Source organism: Epinephelus moara, chromosome 3 (genome assembly GCF_006386435.1).
Source record: "Epinephelus moara isolate mb chromosome 3, YSFRI_EMoa_1.0, whole genome shotgun sequence".
Lineage (NCBI taxonomy): Eukaryota > Metazoa > Chordata > Actinopteri > Perciformes > Serranidae > Epinephelus > Epinephelus moara.
This window is the reverse complement of record NC_065508.1, coordinates 30,042,459-30,056,922: the sequence shown is the minus strand read 5'-3', so window position 1 is coordinate 30,056,922 and position 14,464 is coordinate 30,042,459. Positions and strand designations below refer to the sequence as shown.

The window sequence follows — 14,464 nt, the reverse complement described above, 5'->3', positions numbered from 1 at the left end:
AGCCCTTTCTGTACCCTCTCTGTACTGTATTCAGATACGTGCCTTTGTGAGCACCATTACGACGCGACCCTGATGGCCTCGTAGCAACCCCCAAGGAACCGAGTGCTAGTACGGGAACAGGGCAGCCCTGTTCACACACATAGCTCGTCTCCAAATGCGTCCGGGACTGGCGGGTATAGCAGTGGAGATGCTGAGCGGTGCGACCTGCAGGGCCAGGCCGAGGATCGGCAGCCTCCTGCTGGCGCCCCTCACCAAAACAGTGCCGCCGATGTCAAGCACGGGGAGCCGCAGATTGCGCTCCACGTCCTCGATGCAGGGGTTTTCGGAGTTGGCGAGAGAGCGGTCGAAGACTGTCACGTCGTTTTACAACCAGTCGGCCATTGACGTGTCCGCAGAAAAGGTAAGACTGTGACTTTTATATCGGGACACTTTTCAGAAACGTTGGTCGCACTCACTGTGGGAACGAGGGAGTAAGCTAGCTAGTTCGCTAGCTGTTAGCAAGGCTTGTGCTGCGTTCAGGGACACCGAAAGCAAGTAAATAAGATGCTTCACCTTCTTATCTGACCAATTCCGTAGACGTTAACGTTCAAAGCTAGCTAACTAGATTACGTTACAGGATGGTAAATGAGCCTCCACTTTGCTTCCCAACTTGGGCACAGCTCCTACTGTTAAAAAACCCGTAATTAATTTATTTAACGAAGTCTTAATTTCAAAAAAGGAAAACGGAAGACACAGTGTAACGTTAAGTTAAATTAAAACACCTGTAGCTACTTTTAATTATCTTTCATGTCATTACAGTGTTTAAAATTGTGATTATATGTACGATTTAAACACGTTTGTAATAATTAAACGTCTCCGTTTCGTTAGCTCTAACCGCGATATGACTGATTTTCCCCGTGAGGACCTGAACGCAGCGTCAATGTTCTTCATAAGAACATAATGTTTTGCCAGCTGATTTCCGTTAACCGTGAAAAATACACCATCGCGTTAATAAACCCTGTCAGCCCTGATAATCTGTTGTCACCAATGTTGTGCATGAAAAACTGTCAATACAAAGCTGTCATTTGGTGTCAAGTTTCAGCGATGGAGGTCAAGTTGACCAGAGGAAGTCAGCTTAACCCAGCACTTTTGTTTTTGTGCTCAAGTTATCATGTTGTCGTCATGGGGAGCTTTGTTCCCGTAGATGCAGACAACAAGTTCTCAACAAACTCCTGCTGATTTATTTTTCCTCCTGTTTTTATTTTCAAGCCATGTTTTTGTCATTTCTTTTATAAGCCTGCCAAGAACATGGATGCCACAATTGTTTGCCATGTCACTTTCAGCTGTCTGCAGGATTTAATGGTCAGCATTTTTTTTTCACTCAGTGTGGAGCAAAACATGTACGTCACAAGCATTTCCTCATAGTTTGACTAAATGAGGAAGGAATTTGCAGCTGCATGTGAAGTTCAGATTGGAACATAAAACACTGCTCCAACCATTGATTTATAATAATACCCAAATACTGGATCCCAAGATGGTGCCTATTCATTCCAATGTCCCGCCTGTTGCATACCATGGATGTATTAAAAGACCTGGATGCAGCATCGGAGGCGGTACCCTGTTCATTTGTATGAAAGTTGCTCACTGTTGTGGCCAAACAGTGGTTCGACAATGTCTGGGGTCCGTCACGTTAGAGTCCTGCACTGGGTCAGGAACCCCTCGGTAACTGACAGATAACCCGCAAAAAGCTGTATAATGGGTAAAAATATGTGTGTGTGAATATATATAAATATACATTCACGGGTACGGGCACGGATGAAAATGAATTACACATGGGTGGGCAGCGGGTGAGAACAAAAATGTATTTTTTATTTTTCAGAATAAAACAATATACAGTTTATATGTAATATTTTGACATCTAAATCACTATTATCAAGCCGTAATTCCTTTTATTTTGAAAGTCGTTGACACAAGTCGAACCTTTGACCCCATCGTCACGTTAGTCAATGACGTGGGATTTAGGCAATGAAGCTTTGCAGCCTGAGGATGAGGTGGCAGCCTACATCGAGCTCAAGACACCCAAGGAGGATCCTTTGGAGGTTTTATGGTGGTGGAAGGAGCATGCTAAAATGTTTCCTAACTTGGCAGTGATTACATGGAATGTTTTGGCTATCCTGGCATGGGTGCAGCTGTCAAAATCATGGGTAACAGGTTGGTTCTGGTACTGAGCTTTACAGGTATAGGCAGGTACAGGTTTTCAAAAATGGCCCGTGCAGGACTCTGCGTCATGTGATGTGATTTTTTCCCATAGACTTATATTGGGAAAGAGATAGTGGATACATTTTTGGGGTATAAAATCTATGTAAAATGACTTGTTAACTATCAGGATTTGATCCTTTTGGTCCAATGACATTTGGAAAGTCCAGAAGAGCCGCAAGATTAAATCACTTTATCCCCATTCAAGTTAGCGGAGTGCTGAAGTGGAAGTTAGAAGTGTGGCTCGCTTGGTAGTGCTCAGATGCGCTCAGCCACTTTAAGTTTCTTGTGCGCCTGCTCTATGGGTTGCACTGTGCATCAGAAGTGCCGATAATCCCCTGATCACTGGGGTAATGTTTGTGGCAGTTGAACCATTACTGCGTCATGTGCCACTGGGCAACTCATAGGAATGAAGGGGGCTGTAACCAGCTCTCCTAATTCATCCATGCACATGATGCCATAAAACAACTCTTAATTCTGCGGTATGAAATTACCCAGTTATGGCATTGCCAGACCCAATTCACAAAACGCGGATGGGTCTGGACACGGAGTGTACATTTCCTCTGTTCCTGAGGGGCAGTATCAACGGCTGTCACTCCAAGTGCCCCTTCACGCAATTGGAAAGACAGAAAACCAATCAGAGTAAACGAAACGTGTGACGTAGGCTAGCACACGCCACTGTAAACAGACCAGCAAGCTGCAGCGGAGATGAGCTGTGATGATGTCTGGGAAAGAGTGTTGCCGTCTTTGCGGATTTCCTCTTCACTGTGGACTCCGAGTTGCATGGCTGTGATTCCCAGCTTGGTTGCTTCCCTGACCTGCTCCTCCATGAGAGCAACTAGCGGAGAAACAACAATAGCCACTGGGTTTTTCCCGATCAACAGAGCCAGTTGGTAAATTAAACTTTTACCAAACCCCGTGGGAAGGACGGCAAACATATCCTTTTTTTTCAATAAAAGCTTTCAGTGCAGCCGTTTGTTCTGCTTTTAAAGAAAATGTACATTCCAGTCCGTTCAACACATTTACCATCGCAGTTTCAAAATTAGTAGCCATGTTGGTTGTTTACGAAATGCATTCACTCCGCTCCTTGTCCCTCTTGTTCTGAAGACGTGCCTGCCCCAAAGTAATAAACGGTTGTGATTGGCCCGTTAAGCTTTAACCAATACCAGAATGTGCCTTTATGATTGCATGGCCGGACTGATCTGTGGAGCGAAATAGAATATGAGCTCGCGAGATTAGGATGGTTTCACCAGGCTAGTTAATAACATGTCGGGCAGGAAATCCAAAGTGTGGGATCATTTTGAGAAGGTGAAGGACGAACCCAAGGTGATATGTAAACTCATCTTCATTGGTCGACTACAAACATGACGTATCATCTGAAACATGGAAGTAGCTACATGCCCATTAGCCCACAGCGTCATTAACAGGCGGCTCGCTCAGTGTGTGATGTGCAATTGTAGATAAAATATAGGCCTATATTAATGAAGGTTCATTAGTATGGTTTTGTATTTCTCTGTATTGTAGCACAGTGTTAACAATGTTACTGATACTATTCTTTCTCACACCTTCAACTCAAACCACCAAAATATATCATTTAATCATTACATTCATATCAGAAACATGCAGGTGACTAGTCAACATTGTCAACTGCAAATGAAAAATGTAGTTGTACAGAGTAATAAAACTACCATACAGTTCTTAACAGATGGAGCTCTGCGGAGTTTAACGGCTTTTTTAAGTTCATGTAGCTGCTGATGTTCTAAAACCACAAATCTGGCTGATTGCAGTTTTTGTCCTGTGACTTGTAGTCACACAGCGTCCCAGCCCGGGGGCCCCAGGGGAGGAGGGGTCACTAGAAGATTAAATAGATAAAAAAGGAAAAGGTTAAATTGTGGTGAACTTGCTCTGGATGTTCGTCAGTCTTTTCCCCAAAGCAACAATTAGGTCAGATTCCCCCCCGTGGACATCATGCACTTGTACTTTCCACTTGTGCACACAGGCACTTCAGCAAAACTTTTCATACTGTTAAAGCAGAGTAAACACAGCTACAGCTTTTAGCTGTTTAACTTAGGTGTGCCAGTTAGACCCTGTTTACCCTTTGTATTAACATGAAATCTGATCCCTGTGTAGCCAGACCAGTTCCAGATGTGGTCCAATCACAATGCCTCCTGCAGACATTTACACCTCTCATTAACATGCACTTGTTCCTCATCCAGATAAGATATCCAGATTGCATGTCAATGAAAGGACATGAGGGTGTTAGTTGCTAGTGACAGTAAGTCTGTCTTCACAAGCAGGTTTAATATGTGTCAACGTCGTCATAGTCTTAACACTTAGTACAGTTTATTTAGAGACATTTAGCACTATAGTGTGTCTCTCGTGTTGTGCTGCCTTGGAATCATGTGTCTCTGTGGCATAATGGGGCTCATTCAATCTGCTATCTAATCAGTGTCCTGGAATCCAGTCATTCATCGTCAGGCTACTGTTTGGAAACACATCACAGGTTTCTCCCCCGTAATACGTGAGCATGATCTGTCCCATTCTCATGAACATGATTTCTCACACCTTGAGGGTATTTTTTTCAAATTTGGCACAAATGTCCACTTGGCCTCAAGAATAAATTGATTAGAATTTAGTAGTTGAAGGTCAAAGGTCAATGTCACTCAGTACATTTACATGGACAGTTTAATTCCGCTTTCATTCGGAATGAAAGGCCATTCCGATTAAAAGTGGTCATGTAAACGGTCATTCCGATTGAAAAATGGTCATTCCGATTGAAAATTAAATCCGATTAAAGGGGGTGGTTTATTCCGTTTGTCATTCCGAATGAAAGAATTGTGTGTGCATGTAAATGCTCATTCCTCTTTAAGTTCATTCTGGTCTTTCTGTGCATGCTCGTTTCCTTGCCCCTCTGGCGCGATGACGTACAGTATATAGCGCGCATAGCAACGGGCTGAGATAGAGCAGTCGGACTCGTTGCACTCACCGGTTTCCATTCGCCAAAGCACAGTCTTCTATCTCCCTTCTTCGACCTTCTCCTCCTCAACAGATGAAGCATTAGCAGAACAAGGTTGTTGTCGTACTGCTGCTTCAAGAATATAAGCAAAACAAGCCCGAAAAAGGCACTAAGAACGGCGTCGTCAAGCATCTTGTTATCTGGAGTGAGGACTACAGTGTTTTCTTCCAGTAAACGTAAACATGTGACATCCGCCCAATCAGAAACCTTCCCTGCCCCAAACCTTGTGCAGACCCGAATAAAGGCGATTAAACTGATCTCCCGTGTAAACCCTCATTCGGAATGAATATTTCCCATGTAAACTACCTGGAAAGACTTTAATTCCGAATGATTTCATTCAGATTTATTTCATTCTGAATGAGAAGCCATCATGTAACTGTACCCACTGTGACCTCATCTTTCTCGTTATCATGAATGTGATATCTCAAGAAGGCCCTGAGGCAATTTTTAGTTTTTTTTTTTTTTCTTTTTCAAATTTGGCACAACTGTCCTCAAGAATGAACTGATTAGATTTGGTGGTTGAAGTTCAAAGGTTAAGGTCACTGACCTAGCAACCTCTTCATTCACGAGAATGCAATATCTCAAGAAGGCCTTAAGGGGCTTTCCACAAATTTAGCACAAACGTCCACTTGGACTCAAGAGTGAACTGAGGTGGTTAAAGGTCAAAGGTCATGGTCACTGACCTCATCGTCATACTCATGACCGCCATATCTCAAGAAGGCCCTGAGGGAATTTTTTTTTTTCAAATTTGGCACACAATGAACTTATCAGTATTTGGTGGTTGAAGGTCAAAGTTCAAGCTCACTGTGACCTGCGTCCATCTCATTCTCGTGAACGAGACATCTCAAGAACACCTTGAGGGAATTTCTTTAAATTTGGTACAAATGTCAACTTAGACTTAGGAATTAAATGATTAGATATTGGTGGTTGAAGGTCAAAGGTTAAGGTCATTGTGACCTAGCATCTTTTTTTTTATTCTCGAGAGCGCAATATCTGAAGAAAGCCTTCAGGGCTTTCCTCAAATTTAGCACAAATGTCCACTTGGACTCAAGAGTGAATTGATAAGAATTTGGTGGTTGGAAGTCAAAGTTGAAGGTCACTATGACCTCACAAAACGCGCTTTTGGCCATAACTCAAGAATTCATACGACAATTGTGAAAAAATGCAGTGAAATGTGTAATAGGAAAACTTATATATATATATTATATTATCATATATGATTACAAAAACATGTTTATGTAGAAATAAAGCATCAAAAAGGTATTTTTCTGGTATTAGTACTGAAACTCAGGTGTAAGTTCTAGCGCTGAAAAATCTGTACCCATTCTGAGTTATGTTAATGTTTTCCTAAGTTGTGTCTTTTGTAATCAATGTTTATGGCAGAAGGTCACTGTGGGTCCCACAGTGTCATGTTTCATACGTTCCTGACTGTGAATGTGTGTGTGATCGTACGTGTTAATGTCTCCCCAGGCCTCAGTGCGACTGACCTTAGCGACTCTGCTGTACTCTGGGAAGTCTCCTGATGGACACCACATCTTGGTAAATATTTCATCCAGAGAGAACTGCTGACTTTAGCATTAATGAGAGGCTCTCTGTGAATCTTCACTCACTTGCTGTCTGTCGTCTGTGTGTGATCTCAGAGCAGTGCCAAGTACCTACACAAGGAGCTGCCTGTACGAATCGCCCATCGCATCAAGGGCTTCCGCAGTTTGCCCTTCATTATCGGTTGCAACCCCACCATTCTGCAAGTGGTAAGAACACATTAATACAAGACACACCCAGTACTGCCCCTGGCTACAGTGTGGAGGTATACGTGGTGCTAGAACGTGTCGGCCCTGCAGCAGATTCTATAATAAGAATGTGACAAGTGGTGACAGGAGTATCATGGCTGAACTTTGAATGAAAGGAGGGAAGCGCTCTTAAAATGTGCTTTTCACACAGTGTCCTTCAGTCCACATGTAGTAACTAGTGTCCTTGGACAATTCACAAGCAGTGAACAGACACATCCACACAAAGATGTACTTGGAGCAACATCAGCTTTGAAGTTTAAGCCAAGTAATTGCTCATAATTGCTTTATACTAAGCTACAACTTGCTCCATGAAGCTCCACAGAACACCAGTGTCACTGCGGAGCAGACGTAGTGGTAGCAGCTTGCTGTCTGAAAGCACTTAGCATAGATTATACATATTTTATATTTTACTGGCTTGTGTGTATGTGACAGTTTTAAGTTCTGACCTCTTCAGATTTTCTCCCGTCTATTTGCCTTGTAAGTGGTTGAAGTTGTGCCAGAAACCCTTTATCTGCTTGTATAATACAATATGTGGAGTGGCAGCAGACGTAACCTTCCTTATCAGTATGTAGGTCAACGTGACATGACCCATTACTGGCAAACAAAGCTTTCATTTTCACAGGAGCAGGGGACAGAGTGGACAGAGACAGTCTAAGGAGTTTTTTTTTTGCCTCCTTGCTGGTGACTGCGCGTGGACTGAGGCATTGTGGTTTTTGGGTTGTCTGTTTGGCCGTCCCATTCTCGTTAATGCAATATCTCAAGAACGCCATAAGGGAATTCCTTCAAATTTGGCACAAATGTCCATTAGGTCTCAAGAATGAGGTGATAGAATTTTGGTGATCAAAGGTCAAGATCACTGTAACCTTGTCTGTCTCATTCTTGATACCTTAAAGACACCTCAAAGGAATTGTTTGATAAACTGATTAGATTTTGGTTGTTATAGGTCAAAGGTTATGTCACTGTGACCCCATCTGTCTGATTCTTGTGAGCGTGATTTCTCAAGCACCTTGAGGGAACTATTCCAAACTTGGCACAAACGTTCACTTGGACTTAACGATGAACTTATTAGATTTTGGTGGTCATAGGTAAAAGGTCAAGGTCACTGTGACCCGGTTTGTTTTCATGAATGCGATATCTCACGAACACCTTGCGAGAATTATTTTAAATTTGGAACACATGTCCACTTGGACTCAACAATGAACTAATTTGATTTTGGAGGTTATAGGTAAAAGGTCAAAGTCACTGTGACCTTGTCTGTCTCACTCTTGTGAACGCAATATCTCAAGAACAACCTGAGGGAGTTTCCTCAAATTTGGCACAAATGTTCACTTGGACTCAAGGACGAACTGAATAGATTTTGGTGGTCAAAGGTCAAGGTCACTGTGACCTTGCATGCATCTCATTCTCGTGAACATATCTCAAGAACACCCTAAAAGGGTTTCTTCAAATGTATCATTAATGTCCACTTGGACTCAACAATGAACTAATTAGATTTTGGTAGCCATAGATAAAAGTCACTGTGACCTTGTCTGTCTCGTTCTTGTGACCTCAACATCTCAAAAAGACCATGAGAGAGTTTTTTTCAAATCCGGCACAAGCGTTTACTTGGAGTCATCAATGAAGTAATTAGATTTTGGTGGTCAAACGTAAAGGTCTCTGTGACCTTGCATCTGTCTCATTCTTGTGAACTCAATGCTCAAAAAGGCTTTGAGGGAGTTTCCTTAAATTTGGCACAAATGTCCACTTGGACTCAAGAATAAACTGATAGGTGGTCAAAGGTCAAAGATCAAGGTCACTGTGGCCTACCCTACAAACATGTTTTTGGCCATAACTCAAGAATTCATACGCTCATTATGACAAAATTTCACACAAATGTTGAATAGGATATAATAATATCTCAGGAACAGAAGGGGAGACATTTGGTCAGATACTGAATTGGTGACTCTAATCTTGAAACTGTGCTGATTGTATAGATCTTCTGTGTGTGAAGCATCCATGATTTCACAGACATGGATGTAAACTGTAAATGAAACCTGAAAGCTAAAACCGGGAGGTGGTAATTCTAGTTTGTACCAGGCTGTTCTCGTGTTGATTTCTGTTGTTAAGTTGGGTATTTAAACATGGGGATCTATGGGGATTGATTGGCTTGTAGAGCCAACCTCAGTTGGCCATTCAGAGGACTGCAGTTTTTAGCACTTAAATGTTGGCTTCATTCTACAGCCCTGCAGGTTGCCACTTGCTTTCACACTTATCATATAGACTGCATAGGTGAAGGTCATTCCAGTGAAAGCTGTTATTGGAATATCCAGAGCGACCAGGACACAGTTCCTGGAGAGACACATTGCTGCTGAGTTTTTCAGATGCCATGTTGGACAAACAAAATTCCTTTAAACCCCCCTGTATGGAGGTGGTGGCACGGGCCTCACACACAGATGTCTCACAGTCTCAGTCAGTAAAACCCATAAAACTATCCGCACAGCACGCTGATTCACAAATAGTGAAACCAGTCTGAATCGACATGTGTCATGTTTCTTCATTGTCAGTGAGAGGTTCTGTTCCCAGGGCCTTTGTGTGGGAACAGGTTTTTTTTCCCCTGCGGCCCATTTCACCTCCTGCACGTACCGTTTCTGATGAACTTTCACCCAGATTCCTTCCTTTCTTGAGCTCCTCTGCGCAGATTACATAAAGCTCGGCTCCTTTTGTGTGCCAACAGTTGTAATGTAGGTCAGGGTGGCTTTACTCGCTCCATCAGCTTTTCTATCAAAAAGAAAACAATACTCAAAGCAGGATTTGAGTTTCATCTGATGCACGTCCAGATTGTGAATTGAAGGTTGATATGGTCCAGTTATTTAGGAACAAATCTTATTATCTGGGGAGGAGTTGCTCAATTTTGTTAGCAGAAGTGTTCTGAAATGGTCTGTAATGTTCGCCACATGTGGACTTGTCAGTGGCGGTGTGGGGCCCAGTCGGGGGGGTGTGGTGATGATTTATGTTTGGATGGGCGATCACAGAGAATCAGTCTAACTGCAGCCTCTCCTCTCCTCTCTTGCAGCATGAACTGTACATCAGAGCCTACCACATGGTCAGCGACTTTCCCCCAGTGAGTGTCACACACACACACACACACACACACACACACACACACACACACACACACACGGTCAAAGGTTCAAGTTCATCATTTCTGAGAGTGTGGTTTTTACTTATGATCATAAACAGGAAGTGTGAACATGTACCACCCAGACTTCTATCTGTTCCAGGACTATTGATCTGTTCAGCACTTGGCCAATCAGAATATAACCCTAATTCCTAACTCTTACTGTTTTAATAAATTTAATAAGACACATTTTTCAATAAATCTATTTATTATAAAGCGCTATCTTCAAAAATGCTGATTTGGTCTGACCTAAATCCCCCAAAAGGTGTATGATTTACAGTTATGAATAACCAGAGAGAAGATGACAAACTGGAACCACCTTACATTTTAACTTTTTTTAAAGTAGTAATATGATTGTTCAATTCCCCAAATAATCATTGATTAGGGACTGTTCTTTATTTATCTGAGGAGGCTGGTGGCTGTTGTGTGTAGGGTCGGAAATTAGCACCATCCACCGGCCAAATGCTGGTAAAATATGTAAGTGGCTGCTCGATTTGCTTTACTCACCAGCCAAAAAATCAGTGGTAATCTATAAAGTGACGCGTGGACAAAAAAGTTAATTTCCAAACCTGGTGGTTCTTTTTTATGCCTCCGTGCCAGTGATAGCCGTAGCTGGACGCATTATATCTTTTGGTTTGTCCGTCCATCCATCTTTGTCTTGTGAATGCAATATCTCAGGAACGCCTTGAGAGAATTTCTTCAAATATGGCACAAATATCCACTTGAACTAAACGATGACCTGATTCCATTTTGGTGGTCATAGATCAAAGGTCAAGGTCACTGTGACCTTGTCTGTCTCATTCTTGTGAATGCAATGTCTCAAGAACACCTTGAGGAAATTTTCTCAAATTTGGCACAAACGTCCTCTCAACAATGAACAAATTAGACTTTGGTAGTCAAAGGTCAAACTGTGCTGAAACTGATCGTACAGATCTTCTTTGCTGCTGGGGGGAAGATGTGTATGAAGCATCCATGTTTTCACAGACATGGATATAAACTGAAATATTAACAAACACAATGCAAATTTTCACGTGATGCAAATTTACTTGCGTGAGTTTGAAAGCTGTTCCGCATTGATTAGCTACACATGTGCAAATAACTCGCATCATACGTGCATGAAATTGGTGAATCAATGAATGAGCTTCCGCCAGTATGTCTACGGCGTCATATGTCCCTGGAGGATCTCAATGCTGATTGGCTGTCACAGTGCAAATTGGTCGCTGAAGTTCAGATTTTTCAACTCTCACAAATAAGCAGTTGGTGTGAAATTGTGCTACTTGCTTTATTCGCACTGCTAAATTTGCATATTTCATGTCATTTGCATTATGTCCATCGTGCTGCCCAGCGGGAATTCGTGTCTCGTCAATTCACGTCTCATGAATTCACGTCTCGTATTGCGTTTTAACAGTTTCTGGCTCTGAAAACTGGTGATTAAAAAAAACAAACTTGACTTTCAAACCAGCTGGTGGGTTTGTGGGTTCAGAGGGTATTTATAATAAACACGAAATACAACCATCTAAAGTCACATGTCCTTCCCCCAAGCCAAAATTAAAAACATAATTCCCTCCCCAGTGCTTGCCTCTCCAGTTTTGCACCCTCTCCATTTCTCTGGGAATCTGCCCTAATATTTGGTAAATGCTGGACACCCCTACTACAATTGTTGCATGAAATACCATGTTAAAAATGATGTTTGTCTTTTTTGTGTCTGAGATCAATATAATATTGTCATTTAGTGTAAAGTAATGAGAGAAAAAGAAAGCAGTTTTTTAAATAAAGTTAAACTTGAGTGTGCTGAAGAACAAACACATCTTGTGAGGTTTTTTCTAGTGCTTGACTGCGTCAGAAAACTCTGATTGCGATAAAGTATGTGTTTTTAAATTCAGATGTGGTGCAGTTGGAAGAGAAGATAAACAGCTAACACAACTTATGCAATCTGAGTTTGAGGGTTTGGGATGGTTTCACTTTCAGTAAACATGCACAGTGTGGAATGTGGGTCAGTCCTCTTCAGTTATTTATTGGTCGGCAGTGACAGTTAGCAGATGAGGCTCTTCACTGAACTCTGCTGCCTTTGTTGAGTTCTTGGAAAGTATGTCAAGTGTGTCCATTTGGTCCTGTGTACACGTAGCACTGTTAAAAATGACAGACCTCCTGTTTATCAGTCTAATCTGTGCCCCTGGCTTTAGACGTTAACCAAGAAGCTAACAGACTGCTCAGAGTCAGAAAACTCATCTTGTCTATACTTGTAAAGGTACAGTATGTACCCTCTTGGACTTTTTCATGTTTTGCACTGAATCATGATGAATGGTTCAGCTCCGGGTCTCTTGTGGAAACAGATTTACAGGAGACATAGGCCAGCCACTTTAAGTATAAAATAACCCTTCACAGTCTGTTTTGAAGAAGCACCAGGACACCAGCAGGAGATGACGGTTAGTTCTGAACTGTAATGTCGTTTAATAAATAGTTCTTTGATTATCAGAGGTCAAAAGATCTTTAAATTGTAATGTATTTTATAGCAAATAAATACGGACTGAAACGCATTGAAAGGGAATGGAGTTACCTCTACCAATAGCTCACGAGCCCCTTTTACACTGCCTCTTCAAGGTGGGAATTTAACGCTATTATACCGCCTCGTCCTGTATAAAGGTACGATCACAGAATGGGGGGACAGAGTTGTCTTGTCTTTAAGGCAGCATAGGAGGTAGTAACAGCGCCAAAACGATATCAGTGTATGATAGGGACAGCCAGCAGGATGAGATCATAGGTAGCATGGGGGTGATGTTTTGATAACGTGTTATGTGTGTGAGCCACAGCGGGAAATTTAAGTCGTAGCTGTTAGTAATTAGTGGCTAACTCAATGAAGAACAGCAGCTACATGTCACGCTCATCGTGTCTCTTTTGATTCCATGATGCCGGCATGCTGTCTAAAGTCACACACCGGACCGGCATGATGATGCCGTCCTCTGGTTCTGTGTAAAAATGCAAAAGTGGCATAAAGAAGGGACTTGTAGCGGCTCTGTAGCGCCATCTCTGTGTGAAAAGGGCTACTGATAAATTATAATGTAAATAATGCACATTTCCGCTGCACTAATTCCTTCACTTTAGCATAGGTGTCTCTTTCTCTTTTCAACAGAATTACTGTTTTCAGTTGCCAAGTAACAGTAGTTGCTTCTATTCTTCCCATCATTAACCCTTTATACACAGAGATCGCTACGAAGTCACCTCTTTACGCCACCTTTGCATTTTTACACAGAGACAGAGAACGGCAGCATCATGCCGCTCCAGTGTGTGATTTTTAGATGTATGACATATGTGTCTGCGGCGCTTTATAAACAATAATAATGGCATAATATGTCAATAACAATCATTTACCATCTCTGCTATATGGCCGCTGATCTGGTCCTCTACTTGGAGGGTAAGGAGCTCCTGGACCTCATTGGTTTCACTATTTGTGGAGATTTTCTGCTGCTGTTATTCTTCTTTGAGTTAGCTGCTAACTGCAAACCGCTACTTCATAAATCTCTTGCTGTGGGTTGCACCCATTACACATTGTCAAAATGTCTTACCTTTGCTGCCCATGATCCCGGCCTGCTGGCTGGTCTGTTTACTCAGACATCTTTTCAACACTGCTGCTACCTCTGTTCCCGGCTCAGGTGAGACAACTCTGTCCCCCCATTCCGCGATTGTACCTTTTATACAGAAGGGCGAACATAATAGCGCGATATTGATATTCCCGCCTTGAACAGGCAGTGTAAAAAGGGCTTTTGTAAAGCTAATGGCAGTGGAATTCAACACTTTCTGCAGGTTTTTGATATTAAAAGCCAGAAAATGGAGGGTTCATGCCCTTCGATCTGCAGGGAGGCCTTTGTTGTGAAATGTCTGTGCAGGAAATGTAGAGTTCTATTGACGGTAACTTAACAGTGACACAATATACCACGCTGAATTTATCATCAACAGGTAAACATGGGGATAAGTGTTGTGTTTGCATCAACATCAAATTAAAAGAGGAGCATCAGAGAAAACAAGGAAGCCTCTCAGTTGAAAATGATATAAAATATACTTGAAGAGAAACCCTGGTGATTTTAATCAGGTCTGTGTCATAAGCCCCAGGTTCTGTTCAGCATTTTTAACTCCCTTGTAAACCGGTGCGATAACTCTCCAGTCGTGCCATCGCCCACTCTCTGTGAGAGCTTTCTTAAATTTTTTATTGAAAAAATTTCTGCCCTTAGGCCAGTTGCTTCCACTCTCACTGCCCCTGGTCCTGACCCC

At 42.2% G+C, this 14,464-nt stretch overlaps 1 protein-coding gene across 1 annotated transcript in view; it reads left to right on the top strand.

The window, feature by feature from the left end:
* bckdk (branched chain ketoacid dehydrogenase kinase) overlaps nt 1-14,464 on the top strand; it is a 28,604-nt gene continuing 14,140 nt past the window's right edge. The window contains exons 1-4 of the mRNA XM_050039275.1: nt 1-400; nt 6,722-6,790; nt 6,892-7,002; nt 10,094-10,141. Coding sequence (XP_049895232.1) covers nt 155-400; nt 6,722-6,790; nt 6,892-7,002; nt 10,094-10,141 — 474 coding nt within the window. The 5' untranslated portion in view covers nt 1-154. The remainder of the gene's footprint in view (nt 401-6,721; nt 6,791-6,891; nt 7,003-10,093; nt 10,142-14,464) is intronic.